General features: G+C 39.9%; 2 protein-coding genes across 4 annotated transcripts in view; one reads left to right on the top strand and one right to left on the bottom strand.

The window, feature by feature from the left end:
* The window catches only part of LOC132769363 (large ribosomal subunit protein eL32), a 262210-nt gene that overhangs the window by 168654 nt on the left and 76870 nt on the right, over window positions 1-16686 (top strand). The gene's annotated exons all lie outside the window — the stretch shown is intronic.
* The window catches only part of IFT122 (intraflagellar transport 122), a 99392-nt gene that overhangs the window by 56777 nt on the left and 25929 nt on the right, over window positions 1-16686 (bottom strand). For all 3 annotated transcript variants that reach the window (XM_067463495.1, XM_067463494.1, XM_060766257.2), the window contains 7 exons: window positions 16380-16455; window positions 13898-14089; window positions 12691-12829; window positions 6178-6380; window positions 4287-4424; window positions 3486-3650; window positions 1829-2026 (listed from right to left, as the gene is read on the bottom strand). In XM_067463495.1, coding sequence (XP_067319596.1) covers window positions 1829-2026; window positions 3486-3650; window positions 4287-4424; window positions 6178-6380; window positions 12691-12829; window positions 13898-14089; window positions 16380-16455 — 1111 coding nt within the window. The remainder of the gene's footprint in view (window positions 1-1828; window positions 2027-3485; window positions 3651-4286; window positions 4425-6177; window positions 6381-12690; window positions 12830-13897; window positions 14090-16379; window positions 16456-16686) is intronic.

The raw sequence follows: 16686 nt of genomic DNA, 5'->3' as shown, positions 1-16686 counted from the left end.
GTAGACAACCAGAAGTTCTTAAATCCTAACTCCATCATCCATCAAAAGTTATAGTGCTGACTACAATCAATGGGAACTGAAGTCCAAAAATATCTGGAGGGCCCCAGCTATAACTGCTGGTGGAAAACCCATGTTGCAAAATGTGATCATTCCCTAACCTAATATAAATGCATTAACACTTTAACCTCTTGCTTTTTGATTTCTTTTATGTTTACTGATCTCCTCCAATATGCTCAACCTTTGACATTTGTACCTCTATTATTGGACTACTTTTTCTGAAAGAGATTTCTGTATAGGCCATATACCACCTAAGAGTGATCATATGCCTGCCTATACCTTACAAACAAACCTGTTACCATTACAGACTCATTCATATTGTCTGTTCGCAATGCCAGATTTACCATTGTGCTTAGGTGTGCTTAAGCACAGGTCCCCGTTGGCCAAGGGGGAGCCATCTTTGAGTCCATTTCGAGGTGAGAAGGGCAGCATATAAATGTTGTAAATAAATAAATCTTCCTCCCCACCCCCCACCCCCATGTTATGATGGATTTTGCTTATGGAGTGCAATTCTAAATGTGAAGGCTTCCTGTTTTGGAGTGATTCCAGACATAATGATACAAGTTGATAGTCGATGGGAGTGGGCCTGCTGGGCCTCCCTCCTTCTGGGCCCAAGGAAGGGGCCTCATAACTTAACTAGCACATGGCCTAATTTGTCCTAAATCCAGCATTGTCTTTTCGTGAGGCATAACGTGTAGGATAACATCCAGTTTATACTTTATTAGAAGACTAATATTCTCCTCTACAAATCTACCATCTTCTGCATTTCTACATTTATTTCCATTGAATTTTATCTTAGCCAAATTTATAAAAACGTATCCAAATTCTAACATTAACTTCCAAAGTACTTATGTCTAGTCGTTTAACTATGCTGTCTACTAGTATTCAACTCACTGTTTAAAAAGTAAAGACATCCCAAAATGGTAAGAACTGTTCCTATTACTGAGCAAGCCGGGATCTTAAACCAAATGTGATAAAAGATCATGATCTATTTTGATCCTACTAATCGTGGTTTATGTGTAATTAAAGCTACTATTGACTGTAGACTAACAACAAATTGCCAAGAATGTGGTTGGGAGGGAAACAGAATAAAGGAACATGTAGGTAAACAACAGAAGGTTCATATATATTTGGACACTAGCAGTCCAAGCTCTGAATAGCAGCAGGGTGAGCTCCCCATCCAATTAGAATTAACAACTGCAGACATCGCTCGGTTTATTAAGGTGTAGTATTGAATGCCCAAACTAGGCAACAAGCTATAAATTAAAGGATGTTTCGCTATTTATGAAAGCTGAAATTCCAGAAGGGCAAATCAATTTGTCATTGCTTAAAAATATTTCATATAAACAGAACTGATCAACATATTAAAAAAATCAGCAGACAGTACGCTGGCACTTATCAACGACTACTATATTAGAAATTATTAAAAGACAAAGGATAATTAATTTGTTAGGTCTCAATTCTTCTAATATGAAATACTGGAATAAGTAGCAGTAAAGTGAAAGCGTATTAAAGGAAGATTCTTGAAGGTGTTTTCCAATGCAAAATTTTATTAAAGTTCTATTCTTCTATATTGTTGTGTCATCTATCAAAGATAGAGAGGTCTAACTATTCCTTTGGAGAAGGACAGGTCAAACACATGACTACAAGCATAAATCAATTTGAGGAGGTCAAAAGAGACCATGAAATATTTGGAACACATTGCTTTTTAAAAAAAGTAATGCTGATGTTAGCAAAGACAAATGAATGAATGAACAAGGCTAAAGATTACCTGAGGAACTTCAACAGCAGTCATAGAGAAAACATGGAGACAAAAAATTTTAGAGCCGTTGTAGCCAACCACAAATCCCTGAAGTTTCTGCTGATGAACAGGAAAGTTACTAGCTTTGATATTGAGATATCCGCCTCCAGAGAAACAAAGCATGTCCTCACACTGTGTGTTCCAAGCCACACTATTAGCGTTGGGTTCCTAATGGGCACATTGAACAAATTATTACACATACTCATTAAACATCATTAATCCAAAAGAAATTTACAAGAAATGAACATCAGTCATATAGGATATTCAATAGTGCTCAAATTAAAGTACTTCTCTGCATTTTAGGTTTATGATTAGAAATAGATAGCTCTTTGAGAAATGCTTGCAAAAATAGCAAGAAAACTGCTTGCAACTAAGAACATTTCTTTAGTATTACTGCTATAGTTTCCAGTGAAATGAATCTTAATTATGCAGAAGCATTCTGAAGAGGAATAAAGCTTTCAAAGTCAGGAAAAGAAGGAAAGAGAATCAGATTTTATTTTGAGAAAGAAGATTTTTAAATATCTTAGAGCTGAGGCCATACACAAGAAGCAAGATGCAGGAAGAAAAAGAATCTTAGAAAAGCAAACATAATATTTAAAGGGGCAGGAATAAAGTTAAAAGGTTAAAACAAATGTAAAGGAATCCTAGAAAAGGGCAATCTTGGGGAAAATGTACTGGTGGGAATCTATACTGGACCTGAAAACAGGCTGGTGGCCAATCAAATCTACTGTCAAAAGAGATAAGGTGTTTGAACACATGACAGAGTTTTTAATAGTGGCACACTGTTCATATAATGCCCTTCCCAGAGAGACCCACCTAGCATCAACTTTTGACTTGTGAAGTAACCCAGTGCAAGAAGTAAATATGGAATATGTCCAATCAACATTTGGAATGGTCCGATCTACGAGTTTGGATCATGTGATTTCAATATTTTTATTACGTGCTTTTAATTTTTATATTTCACATTTAGATGTCCTCTTATCTCGTGGTGAATTGTCCTATTGAAATTTATACTTAGTTATATGCTATTGATTTATAATTTGGTTTATGTATGTAAGGTATTGAATTTTGCCATTATTTTTATAAACCGCTTTGAGTCCCCCCAGGTCAAAAGTGGTACACAAATACTGTAAATAAAATAAAATAAAATAAAATAATGATTTTATTATATCAGTTGATGATCCTCTTCCAGGCATTTTCAGAACTGATTTAATATTTTACCTCTTTGCACTTTAATTGTGCTGCTATTTAATTTCATTTTATATGTCAAAGGGCCGTAATCTCTTCTCCTAATTTAATCTTCAGTTTATCTCCTGCATCTTTAGTCATTATTTTTATTATATTGAAATAATAATACAATTCTATACTACTGACAACAGGATAATTTTAAGTTTTCTACAGACTCCACTGTCCTGAAAATGTTGATTATTGAGTAGTTTAAAAATGCAATCAATATATTAATAAGAAAGCTTAACTGAAGGAATTACATCATATGATCCCTGTCTTTCCTAGCTGATCTGGAAGTTAACCTATAGTTGAATTTCTCTTTATACAAAACAGAATTAAATTAGAAAAATACTGCCTCACGCACCAAACCCTTAACCCAAATATTATCCACAATGTTTACCTGAAACAGCAATTCTTTGGTGTTAATGTCATACACAAGACATGTGTCATTTTCATCAACCACTGCCAGCTTGTTTCGAGATGCACTCATATCCAAGCAGCGTACAGCTGTGGATTGTTTCAGCAAGACAATTGCAAAAGGATTGTCCACAAATATCTTTAGAATCTGGATGTAATTCAATTCAGAGGATTAAGAAGATGCATGTTAAAAGCAGTACAATTTTCATTTGAGTCTCAAGCAATAGAATAGATCTATCTTGTCAAGAAATCAAAACCCAGGAAAACAATTTATCTGACAAATTTAAAGAAATGTATTTGCTTTGGTTTCAATTACATGCTTTAAGGTAATTATAAATAATTACTGTGCAAGACAATGATTAACTTTAGAGGCAAAAGCTTACCTCACAGATGACAGAAGCAAAATTTAACACAACACATTTCTTGCCTTGTATCAAATGTATTGAATTAACATATAACAGAATGGGCTGAAGAACTTGGAATTCTTAAAACCATATTTTAAGAATATTTTTATGTTACTCTCAAATGTATCTCTTAATTTTTTAATGCTTTACAGAACACTAAACACTGTCAACCACATCTTAAGAAGGGGAACACAGTTGCAAAGTAAGTTTTTAATTAGCTGCCACTATCTCTGAACATGCCACTCTTAAATGCCAGTGTTGCTAAAGGTGGCTGCCTAAGTTGCAGAGAAGCAAATATTAGCCTTGCGCATATTTTTTATATATATCTATGTAAACCAAAGGTTTTATTTTATTCTTCAAACTTTATGATGCAACCTCACCTGCCCATTTTTTAAACCCACTAAAAGGCCTTCTCTGCCTGGAGGTCCTCCAATGACTTTTATGTAGCGAATGAGAGATTCCATTACCCATTCCCTTTCTTTAGTGCCATTGAATGAAAGGCACTGGAGTCTTTTCTCCTAAAAAGGAAATAACAGATTATATTCTACTAAAAGGTAGTTCTCTTGTATCTCTGCCTCACAATGATTAACAGATGAAGGCCTCTATAACATTAAGTATCAATCTGTTTATATGCCAACAACTGGTTTATATTGAATAGGGAGGGGTTTCACAGAATCAAACATAGAATGTCTTAATTTCTTTTCAACTCTTTAATGGTAGATTCACAATCTAATATCCAAGTGTGTATCAAGATAATGCAGCAACCTTCACCACAAAAAGAAAGCAATCAGATATTAATTTTAAAAGTGTACAGTTGTGTTCCTTCAAGGCAAGTTATAAAAGAAACATTTCCATGATCATAAACTTCAACATTCAACTGATTAGAAAAATAACATCTGTTGAACAAGTCTGCCCATGCAAAGTAGGTTGATATAGAACTGAACAAAACACAGAATGTCTCAAACCGTTGATAGACTCTACAAGCAAGTGAAAATTAACCCCCAGATGTGTGATGGGAAGTTGCTGCTAACTGTGAAAGAAATAAGGTTGAACACCATGAAAGCCATCCAATGCATGACTATCAGCCTCCTCCCAGTAGACTCAATTCAAGGAAAAGTTTCATGAGAACCACCACTTCTCTTAATTTTCCCTCAGCAACAGCAAAAATATCCTTCTGGGCAACTAAACCAGGAAATTCCAACTGGATGCCCCCCCCCCCCCCCAACGAGGGTCTGCCTCCAGGGACAAACCAAGAATGAGAAATCTGGAAGTCCCTGAACAGACTCAGAAGTGGAGTAGGCAGATCAAAAGACAATCCGGCAAAATGGAACTACCTAGAAGAATCTTCCACCTTGTGAGACTGTGGAGCAAACAACTCAGCACCTGTATGCTAGCCTACCATGCCCTGCCTTATGCACAGAGGAAGAACTGTTTAAAGCTATAGACAATGTGGTCACTGTTTCCCGTTTTTGGTCCAAAATTGATTGTGTTGCCTCTATTTTATCAGTTTTTACACTTGTTTATTTATGCAATGCATTTGAAACAAAATAAATAAAAGCAAGTAATCTGAATTTTGGCATCAGTAATATATACTTAATGAGCTTTACAACTGTGTCACATTTCAAATCATTTCATTCAAACACTATTGCAGGCACATATTAAGATGTGCTGAAAACTGACATCTTTTGATTCCATTCTCTGGACTATCATATCATCTATTATTATTATAAATTTTGACAAGAACCACTAGTGTACTTTAGCCTCTGTGCAGTTTTCACAGATTGTACATATGCAGAACGTTTCATATGTACAGGTGCACAGGTCAATAATACTCTGTACATGTGCTGAATGTATCACCTGAATAACTCCTATATTGCTGTGTTGTTGTGATGCCATCTTGAGTAAGAAAGATGGGGTTAAAAAAAACAGGATTTTTAAATGAATGACATATTTTTTGTCTCCTGCTTAGAGTTACATGTCCAAAATTATTTAAACTCTTGGGGTGAGAGAGTGGAATAGAACTAAAGTAAATAATAAACAAAAAATACTTCTAAAAAACATCTAAATCTAACCATTGGCTCATTCCAGTATAGCAGGAAAACGGCCTATATAGTTCTAGACAGATAGCAAGGAATTCAAACTCTACTCTTAAGACAAAGCAAACGGTATTTCAGATACAAGGGGCAAAGGAACATGCAGCTAACCTAACAATTGTCTCAGATGTACCACGGCAAATAATTATATTTTAAAATATGATTTTCTGTTCCTTACCTGGCATAAGATAATATGCTCAGAGCATACAACCAGCAAGTTACATTCAAACTTTTTTGCTATTTTTTCCTTTACACGGTAATGCATGTCTGACGAGTCGTCTGAATATAGTTCAAAAATCTGGATTTTCTCTGGCAACTGGATTGCTAATCTGTTTTTGTAGATTGCAATTTTCTTCACAAGCTCTCTATTTTTTATTCTAACTGAAAAGAAAGAACATCAGTAAAATAGTTTGCAAAATAGAATTAAAATGTTATGTTACTCTAGATTCACAAGAAACAAGATAGATCAGATAAACGAGTGCTGGCTAACGGAAGTTCATATATTATTAATACTTTGTGTAATTTAACCAACTAAAGCTTTGTGAAACAGTATGAATGGGCACATCTCCTCTCCATTTCTCCATCCCTCCCCATAACCCCACTACCCAAGACTTTGCATCATTATTCCCACCCACGACCATTCTTTGCTCTAGCCATTTTCACTCTTCTGTGTTGCATGTGGTAGTGGATTTACAACCATGTCACAGTTCTATGGGATCATGCAAATTATACTAGAATTGGTTTTTGTTCTTGAAATTATGGGTCCATATCAGAAGAAAAGAGCAGTCAGGCTGAACTCCACGAGACCTGGGCCCTGGTCACGGGTGAGAGTTTCTGCCTTCTAATGGAGGAAGAGAGGAGTGTTTCAGCACAGTTCTATTGTGTCTAGAAACCAGGGAATGGTTAGAGGCTCTCCCTCCATTTCAATTGAGATTGCTGTCATCTCTGAGAAGGATGAATTGAATTGCCACAATACCATCTCCTTTCCCTTGTGCCTTTCCTAGGTTCTAAGCCTAATGGATTTTAAGTATCAAGATCTTTGTGGTTGAAAGATGAGAGTATTCTGTATATACTCATGTATAAGTCTAGAGGTTTTGGCCGAACTATCAACCCCAAAGAATCTGAGTCAACGCATCCACAGGTCAGTGTAAATACCAATACCTTAACTCTTATTTTTAAAAAAGGACCTATCCCCTTCTCTGAGTAGAATGGCAAAAGATGAGAGCTTGCTCCATTCCAGGAGAGCCTAAAAGAAGCACTGGAGCCTTCTACTTTCTGCAGTCCTTTGATGGGAAGTGCCAAAGAGCCACCACAACTTATTCTATATGAATAAGAATTAATACTTTACCTTAACTTTTATCAAAAGAGGAACCATTGCCTTTTCTGAGTATAGCAGCAAAAGCCCTTTTTGGATGTCTGGATGGGAAAATGGTTGCCCCCCTAAAGTGGCACTGGTGCTTTCCCCTCTATGTGAAATGACCCTTGATTATCCACAAATCACACCAGACTTTTGGCTTTAGAACTTGCCTTCAACTTATACATGTGGTCAACTTCTACACAAGTATATATGCAACTATACTTGAAGAGAAGTGTATTGAAAAGCTAAATGTAGAATGCAAAACTTTAAAAATGGGAAGTGAGTGCCTTGTTGTAGAATAGAGTTAAAGGTGAGTCCTGAGTGAGCAAATTCCAACTTTCCTTTATCTAAAAATGCTCTCAACACAATTTATCCCACTCTCAATTGGGGAGCAATGAAGATAGCTGAGACACTCTCACATCTGTTAAAGTGGGATAGGGAAGTGACATTGCATAATGTAATGCTTTGTCTGCTTTGCTATACTATCATTTTCATCACAACGAGTGCTCCAAACAGACTTGAGACAGAGCCACCTTGGAAGGCACCTAAAGGTCAAAACAGATGAGATACTGAGCTTAAATCTAGAAAGCATTCCGTTGAATGATGAAAGTCACCTAAATATATACATGTAGTATTTCCAGACAAACGCTACACATTTTGAACTTTCTGCACATTGTTTCTTCATCCATATGAAGTGGGCAAACCTGCATCTTTATTTCTTACTATACATATAAACAACAAAACATCTAGCTCACCCCCCTCTGCCCCCACTGTTTTCCACTATTAGCATTGTAAAAAATAATTTCTTGCAATGTATTTTATTTTCTTAATAAAAGAAAAGTTTCCTTCCTAGAGTGAGGATATGACAGCTGTCCTACACCATGATGCTATGGATACAAATCAGTCGGTGTAGAGTTGTGGATTAGCTGATTAACTGTTCCTGCCCCCCCCCCCCCCGCTTTATATTTCCCTGAGCAATGGGTGTAGGATACTGCCCAACTAAACAAAACAGGAGTAAAGAGGTTTGATTTCAAAGCCAGCTTATAGGATACTGGTCAGTAAAAATTTTTATCTTACCTCCTAGAGGGGTTAAAAAATCTACCATGTGTGGGTACAGAATTACAAAGCAAATAATCTTACCAATCTGATATAATTATTTTGCCAGACACATGCCCTTAGTGTAAAATGTCTCAATTTATATCCCCCCAAAGCTAAACTCTGAACTTTGTTTGCTCCAGAAAAGGGGGGAGGAATTTAGGGAAATCTTAGTTCTCCCACTTCTCTCCCCCCATCTTAAAAACTCTGACATGAGAAGGAAAATGGTTTAAGCTTAGCAAAAGATTCTTCATGTTACCTTTCTGGTTTACTGTCTGGAAATTATTCAGTCATAACATCAATCTGAGGATAAACCCATTACCTTATTATTAGTAGTAACCACAACAACTTTAGGTTAATATTAAAATATGACTTCCAATACCATTGAAACTATTTAAAACGAATAACTGGCCCCACCCACTGTGCTGGACACACATTGGACTTGGTCTTCTGCCAGGGATGGGAGCAGGGTGGCGGTGTGGAGGAGTTGTCTATCTCTCCGTTGCCATGGACCGACCACTTCCTGATTAGATTTAGGCTCACTGCGCCCCCTAACCTCCGCAAGGGTGGAGGACCCATTAAGATGGTCTGCCCCAGGAGACTAATGGATCCGAATGGATTCCTGACGGCTCTTGGGGAGTTTCCCGCCACCTCGGTAGGTGACCATGTCGAGGCCTTGGTCGCTCTCTGGAATGGGGAGATGACCAGGGCAATTGACAGGATCGCTCCGGAACGTCCCCTCTCAAGTAACCGAGCTAAACCAGCTCCTTGGTTCACTGAGGAGCTGGCAGCGATGAAGCGAAGGAAGAGGGTTCTAGAGAGCGTGTGGCGCTCGGACCCAAGCGAGCCAAATCGAACACGGTTTGTGTCCTTTCTAAGGGCATATGCCGCGGCAATAAAAGCCGCAAAGAAAACTTTCTTTGCGGCCACTATTGCGTCTGCAAAAAACCGTCCGGCGGAGTTGTTTCGGATTGTCAGAGGTCTTTTAACTCCCCCTATCTCAGGTGGGAGCCCTGACAATTCGGCAACGCGCTGTGAAGCATTTGCTCGGTTCTTTGCAGACAAAGTCGCTTTGATCCGCTCTGGGCTGGACGCCACATTAAATGCAGTCTCCGTGGATGTGACACAAGCACCTGCTTGTCCGATTTTGTTGGATTCTTTTCAGTTTGTGAAACCCGAGGATGTGGACAAGATACTTGGAGGAATGAGACCCACCACGTCCATCCTAGACCCCTGCCCATCCTGGCTTCTGAAGGAGGCCAGAGGGGGATTGGCCGAGTGGGTAACGGTGGTGGTTAATGCCTCCCTTCGGGAAGGCAAGATTCCAGCGAGCCTAAAACAGGCTGTTATAAAGCCGCTGTTGAAGAAACCATCACTTGACCCCCACTAAATTTGACAACTTTCGGCCTATTTCCAATCTTCCCTTCTTGGGCAAAGTCATGGAAAGCGTGGTGGCCTCACAACTCCAGGTATTCTTGAGAGACACGGATTATCTGGATCCGGCACAGTCTGGTTTCAGACCGGGACATGGTACCGAGACGGTCTTGGTCGCCTTAGTGGATGATCTGCGCCGGGAGCTAGACAGGGGGAGTGTGTCCCTGTTGGTGCTCCTGGACCTCTCAGCGGCCTTCGATACCGTCGACCACGGTATTCTTCTGGGGCGCCTTGCAGAGATGGGTCTTGGGGGCACTGCTTTGCAGTGGCTCCGGTCATTTCTGGAGGGTCGTACCCAGAAGGTGTTATTGGGGGACTCCTGTTCAACGCCACAGCCGTTGACCTGTGGCGTTCCTCAGGGCTCCATCTTGTCCCCCATGCTGTTTAACATCTACATGAAGCCGCTGGGTGAGATCATCCGGAGTTTCGGGGTGCGGTGTCACCTGTACGCAGATGACGTCCAACTCTGTCACTCCTTCCCACCTGCTACTAAGGAGGCCGTCGAAGTCCTGAACTGGTGCCTGGCCGCTGTAATGGTCTGGATGAGGGCGAACAAACTGAAACTAAATCCAGACAAGACAGAGGTACTCCTGGTCAGTCGCAAGGCCGAGCAGGGTATAGGGTTACAGCCTGTGCTGGACGGGGTCGCACTCCCCTTGAAGGCGCAGGTTCGCAGCTTGGGTGTGACCCTGGACTCATCGCTGAGCCTGGAGCCCCAGGTTTCAGCGGTGACCAGGGGAGCATTTGCACAGCTTAGGCTCGTGCGCCAGCTGCGCCCGTATCTTGGGAAGTCTGACTTGGCCACGGTGGTACACGCTTTGGTCACATCCCGCCTCGACTACTGCAACGCTCTCTACGTGGGGCTGCTCTTGAAGACGGCCCGGAAGCTTCAGCTAGTCCAACGCGCGGCAGCCATGTTGTTAACAGGAGCAGGGCGCAGAGAGCATACAACGCCCCTGCTGTCCCAGCTCCACTGGCTGCCGATTTGCTACCGGGCCCAATTTAAGGTGCTGGTGTTATCCTACAAAGCCCTAAACGGTTCCGGCCCAAAATACCTTGCAGACCGCATCTCGGCCTACAAGCCCACGAGGACCTTGAGATCATCCGGGGAGGCCCTTCTCTCGGTCCCGCCTGCCTCACAGGCACGTCTGGCGGGGACGAGAGAGAGGGCCTTCTCGGTGGTGGCCCCCCGGCTGTGGAACACCCTCCCTGCTGAAGTTAGACAGGCGCCCTCCTTGATGGCCTTTCGTAGGAGCCTGAAAACATGGCTCTTCGAGCAGGCCTTCAACTGAGTGTTTATCATTGGAACGATATTGGAATGGACTATGACTATGAAATCGACTATGACCCCAGGATTTGACGAAGCGGATTTTTAGCATAAGTATATGTTATGTGGTAGTAGTTTGTATGTACTGTCGTAACTTACTGTACACTGTCTTTCTATGTTGTTGTTCACCGCCACGAGTCGCCCTAGGGCTGAGAGTGGCGGTCAATAAGTGCAAATAATAAATAAATAAATAAATAAATAAATATACAACTTAAAAAATAGTATGATAAAAAGTGCAGTGCCCTATTAAAAGAACTTTCTTTAAAAACACTGAGATCATGAAAGTCTAAAGAAAATCTTTGCCTACCAATGGAAGGAGCATTCTAGACTCCCTAAGAAAGCTGTTCCAGCCACTAAGAAGGGTCTTGTTTTTATAGTAGTTTTGATTAAAGAAAGACAATGCTAATGTTGAATAAATTATTACAATGGAGGATGCAGAGTGATTTTTTTTCTTCTTTTTTTGTTTCCCTCATAAGAAGAAGGGTGCTTGCTAAAAGGACACATGTGCAAATTCAAGTACACAAACACTCCCCAGAAAAAGGGAACCAAGAGACTGACACAAACCTGCAATTGCTTATTAGAAAATAAACACAAGCTCTTTTTACAGAACTGACTGCCCAGGTTCATGGTTCTAAAGCAATTTCTTAACTCTTTAAAAACCACCTTCTGAACTCTCTTCCACAGTATGCACTTCTTTCAATAAAAAGAATGCACAGTCATCCAGGATTCCTGAATTTTCTAGTAACACTTTTTCAAGGACATCATGATACTCAGAAGCAGGGCTTTCCTATGCATTGTATAACACAGTAGAATTTATAACCAAATATATTTTACTGATTAAGTTCATTGTATAAAGCTATAATGAAAATGTAAACACTATTTTAAAATATCCAGACTTTACTCCTGCAGGTGAAAAGCAGAAAATAATGGGTACCAGTTCCTTTCCCTACAGCTTTTTATGATTTCTGGGGATCTGCTGGAGGAACTAGGGGCTGATGGGAAAGAGGGGACATTGGCAATAGCCTCCTTTGTTTCCAATAGTAAAATCCCTCTGGAAGATCAAAGCTTTCCAAAGACAGTAGGCAACAGAAGGCAATGCATAATTCCAGCCCTGTATTTTTCATTGCTGTGCCTTAGGGCAACATACAATTCAGGCATAAAAGCAAACAAAACCATCAAATCAATTTGAAAAAGAACTTAACAATCAATTTAATAAGCAATCACTAGCAACAAGAACAAAAAGCCAAAATAACATTCAAAGCATTAAATCTGGGTCCACTGAGGCTGTAAACAGGGACTTCTCAGGTAACAGAAAAAATGTTTCATAAAAAATGAATATACAAGGAACACAATTGCAAAGGAAAACATTCCACATAGGTTGTTAGTTATTTTTTCCTGTCAAATATGCAGATTAGCTGCTGATTACTGATAAGAAGGGAGGGACACACATCCCTAAATGAATGTCTGTCAAAAGCTACCTTTCTGCTCAGTGATGAGATGTTGGACAATGACATCTGTCATACTGTCTCTGTAAGCATAGCGATCCTTGTAAAGGCCATGGACTGTGCTGAAAATCAGTTGATAAAATGAAATTGTTCCATCCTGGCTTCCTACTGCCTGAAGAAAAAGAAAAAGATTACTAAAAGTTCAAATTCATGTGTATTTTGACTATAATTTTAAAAGACTGAAGGAACTCGGGAGTTTTAATGGAATTGCCATTTTAATATGTATGATATGCAGAGAACTCTGGTTGACAGGTAACTAATAAGCGTTAAAGGTGAAAATGATCTAAGATTACTTGACCTTTATTGAAAGGCTATAGTATCAACTCTGTAAAAGCGAATTTCTTTTTTCCCAAACAGACAATAACTTTCAGTGCCATAAGAAAAAGGAAAGCAAAAAAGAGGATTCTGAAACTTTTGTGCCCCAATGCATCTCTGAGATGACTTTCTGAATCAGAAATTATAAAGTAAACGATCCTAGTTGTGAGTGAATTTTTATTGCGGTATATACTATATGGTCTCTAATTGTACTTAATAAAATGCACATTTTCTTTAATTTTGTATAGTTATTTATGTGATCCTCCATATAATCAAAAATATTTTCCCATAGATATATCTATTGTATAATAAATCAAGATAAACTGATCAGGATTACTTCAATAAAAGACTGTATATGGCCCAAAGAAAGAGAACATATATGGAAGTAGAGATAATCAAGGGGGGGAAGGCTATGCGACGGGCTAACTGTAATTTGAGGGCAAAGAGGCCAGCAAGCTATAGGAACAAGGAGAGAAGAATAAAAATGGTCCCTGGAGTCATAGTGTGGTTGCTGAAAACCAAAAAGGAAAGGGGGGTGCAAATCCTGTGCAACAGCAGCCCAAAGGAAACCCACTAGGCTCATTCTAAATCAGATCTGCTTTACACATTATACCCTTAAGATTACACATGAAAATGCAAGTAAGAATTGAGGTCCATAAGAGAGCGGTGGTTACCTGTGTATGCCTGAGCTTCTTTATAATGTGTGAAATGATCCCTAGAAATGTCTTTTGAAAAAAATATAAAGTGCCATTTCAAAATGATTCAGCTCCTCAAAACTACATAGGTAGATTGGCATCAAAAGCAAGGACCCAAAAGGAGAGTAAAAACATATATAAGATGAAGGTTTTTGTAAGCGAACTCTTACCACATAATTCGAATCTGGCTTAGCTTTACATGTCCACACCCAAGTGTTCTGTTCTCCTACAGTACCCAGGCGCACACCATCCTTTGTATAAAGGGATACTTGCTTATCTGAGCCTCCAAGTAAGATGTATTCACCCTTTGAAAAATAGCTAACACAGCAAGGGTCAAAGTTCAGGACTCTGTCCTTTCCAATCTAAAAAATATGAAAGAATCAACAAAACACACAAAAAAGGTATTTTCGTTAGAAATCTTATGTAAATCTGATCTATAGACAAGACCTCCTAGAGGAGGCCTGCACAATCTGTGGCCCTCTGGGTATTTGGGACTCCAACTCCCAGAAGCCCTAGTCAGCTTGTCCAATGTTCAGGAATTCTGGGAGCTGAAGCCCAAAACACCTGGAAGTCCACAGGTTGTGCAGATCTTTCCTGGAACAACTTTTTCTCTTCACAATGCACAATTTTAATGTAGAGATTCTGGCCAGTGTTTGGGTTTATGTGTTCCTTTTGCCAGTGGAGGAAGCCCATCAATCCTTGGTTCTAAGGAAGATGATACTGTTGATAAGTTGCACAATTCAACACATCTATGGCGATACTCTAAAGCTGAACTTGAGGAACAGCTCAGCTTGAATTAGCTAAAGATCAAGAGGACAATGCTTTCTCCTTAGCAACTTCTAAATTTAATACAAGTTTTGCTTATGACTTGTATAGCAACTAGTTTGGGAGGGAAAACAATCAAAAGAGTACCCAATTCAACAACTGTGGATAAAGGAGGATATTGAGTGGGGAGACAGTGTTACTGTCACGGGAGAAGGGACCAACAAGGTATTGTTTGCTATCAAACAGTCACCTTCTTTAAATAGTCTGCATAAAATCGGCAACAGGGTCCCTGTACCTAAAATGCTGCTGCTGAATGCCAAATCAATTAATCAGAAAACATTCTTAATCCAGAATTGATTCTGAGCACATCATCCTCTCTTTTATTCTTGTGACCTTCCTGCTTTGTCTGCCTGGGTTCTCTGTGAAGCAACAGGAAATGCCTGGTGGGGGGAGCAGTGTTGTGGTGGTCTACTGGGTTTACATCTGGTGGTTTACTGGGAGATGTTAACATCCATGCAGAGACACACTAGCAGGAGTAGCTAAGGACCACAAGGCTTCTATGATAACCTTGACCTTATTCCAAGTAATGTCTGGGACCACTACATTTGCTGTGTTGGGCTGTGTTGGGCTGGTGATCTGGAAATGAAGGAAAATTCCATAATTCTGTTATCATGGAGAGGTCACTTACCTGATCAGGTTTAGACTCACTAGGATTTGGAGCCTCTGCAAGAGAGGGGGATGTGTTTCCTGACAGTTCTCAGGGAACTTCCTGTTGCCTATGATCTTTTCAAAGCCCAGGCTGATTTTGAAATAAATAGCCAAACCAGTGGACCAACTGTAACTGCATTCTCTCTCTCATGGAGTGAAGCTAGGCCTACCGGGGTTCTTGAAAAATTCTCTCCGAATCTCACCATATTGTACAGTTATTGGGCACTCTCCAATATTCCTTTCTTGTTCTAGAGCAGTGATTCTCAACCTGTGGGTTCCCAGAAGTGTTGGCCTTCAACTCCCAGAAATCCTAACAGCTGGTGAACTGGCTGAGATTTCTGGTAGTTGTAGGCTAGAACAGTGGAGCTGTTCTAGAGTGTATGAAAGTCTTTTAGCTCCAGGGATTCTTGGGTAAACTGAATCACCTAGATCTAGTGAATCTGGCTTCAAACTTGGCTAAGGGACCGAGGTAGCTTTGGTAGTCTTTGTGGATAACCTGTGCAGGAACCTAGGTAAGAGGAATGTGCCCCTGTTGGTTCTACTGAACCTTTCTGTGACTTTTGATACCATTGGCCATGGTATCCTTTTGAATTCTTTCTCTGGGATGGGACTAGGTAGCTCTGATTTATAGTGATTCCCATCTTTTTCAGAAGGATATTAAATAATGCTGTGGGATGCCTGTTTGATACACTGACCACTGGCCTATGGAATTCCTGAATTCATCAGTGCTGTTTAAAATCTACGTGAAGCCACTAAAATTCAGCCTGAGCTGGAGGGGATTATGCCCCCCTCCTGAAATTTCAGGTTTGCGGCTTGGACTTAATGCTGGACCCATACCCGTTACTTGAGAAGTCCGATCGGGCTGAAGTGACATGTATCTTGATTATATCATTTGGACTACTATAACACACCCTATATGGGCTGCCTTTGGGAACTATCAGGAAAAAATGCTGCAGTCAAGGTGACTTGGACTGGTTATAGAGATCCCTCATTGAAGCAGATTCCCTGGCTGCAGTCTATTTCTGGGCAGAATTCAAAGTGATCTTTAAAGCCATACATAGCTTGGGTCCAGCAGACTCAACTACAGGCTAAGAGGAACTTTCAACAGCCAACTCAGCACCTCCAAAGAAAGAAATAACTAAGTATGATTTCAAAATGCTGTATTAACATATAGCTTACTTGCTTGCCACTCAGCTGATAAAAGGAAAGTCTTTGTCCCCAATCTGCCACAGCTAAGATGTCATTGTGTTCATCTCTGCCAAGTACAAAAGAAAGCCCAATTATGTTGTGTAGTAAACAGCTCTCCTCAACTACAAACACCAGATAGCCTCTAGTATTTTCTACCATGGTAACATATGTCAGACAGCAGTAGTGTCAAGAAGCTGCATCAAATTTTCACCTTTACTAAAAAAAGCAAATCTTTTCCCCAAAGGACTTTTAAAAAACATTGTCATAGTGAGGTAGCTCTGTGTTTTAAAAACAAATC

Source organism: Anolis sagrei, chromosome 2, assembly GCF_037176765.1.
Source record: "Anolis sagrei isolate rAnoSag1 chromosome 2, rAnoSag1.mat, whole genome shotgun sequence".
NCBI lineage: Eukaryota > Metazoa > Chordata > Lepidosauria > Squamata > Dactyloidae > Anolis > Anolis sagrei.
Note: the sequence above shows the minus strand (reverse complement) of the source record. Positions and strands in the feature narration are given on the sequence as shown.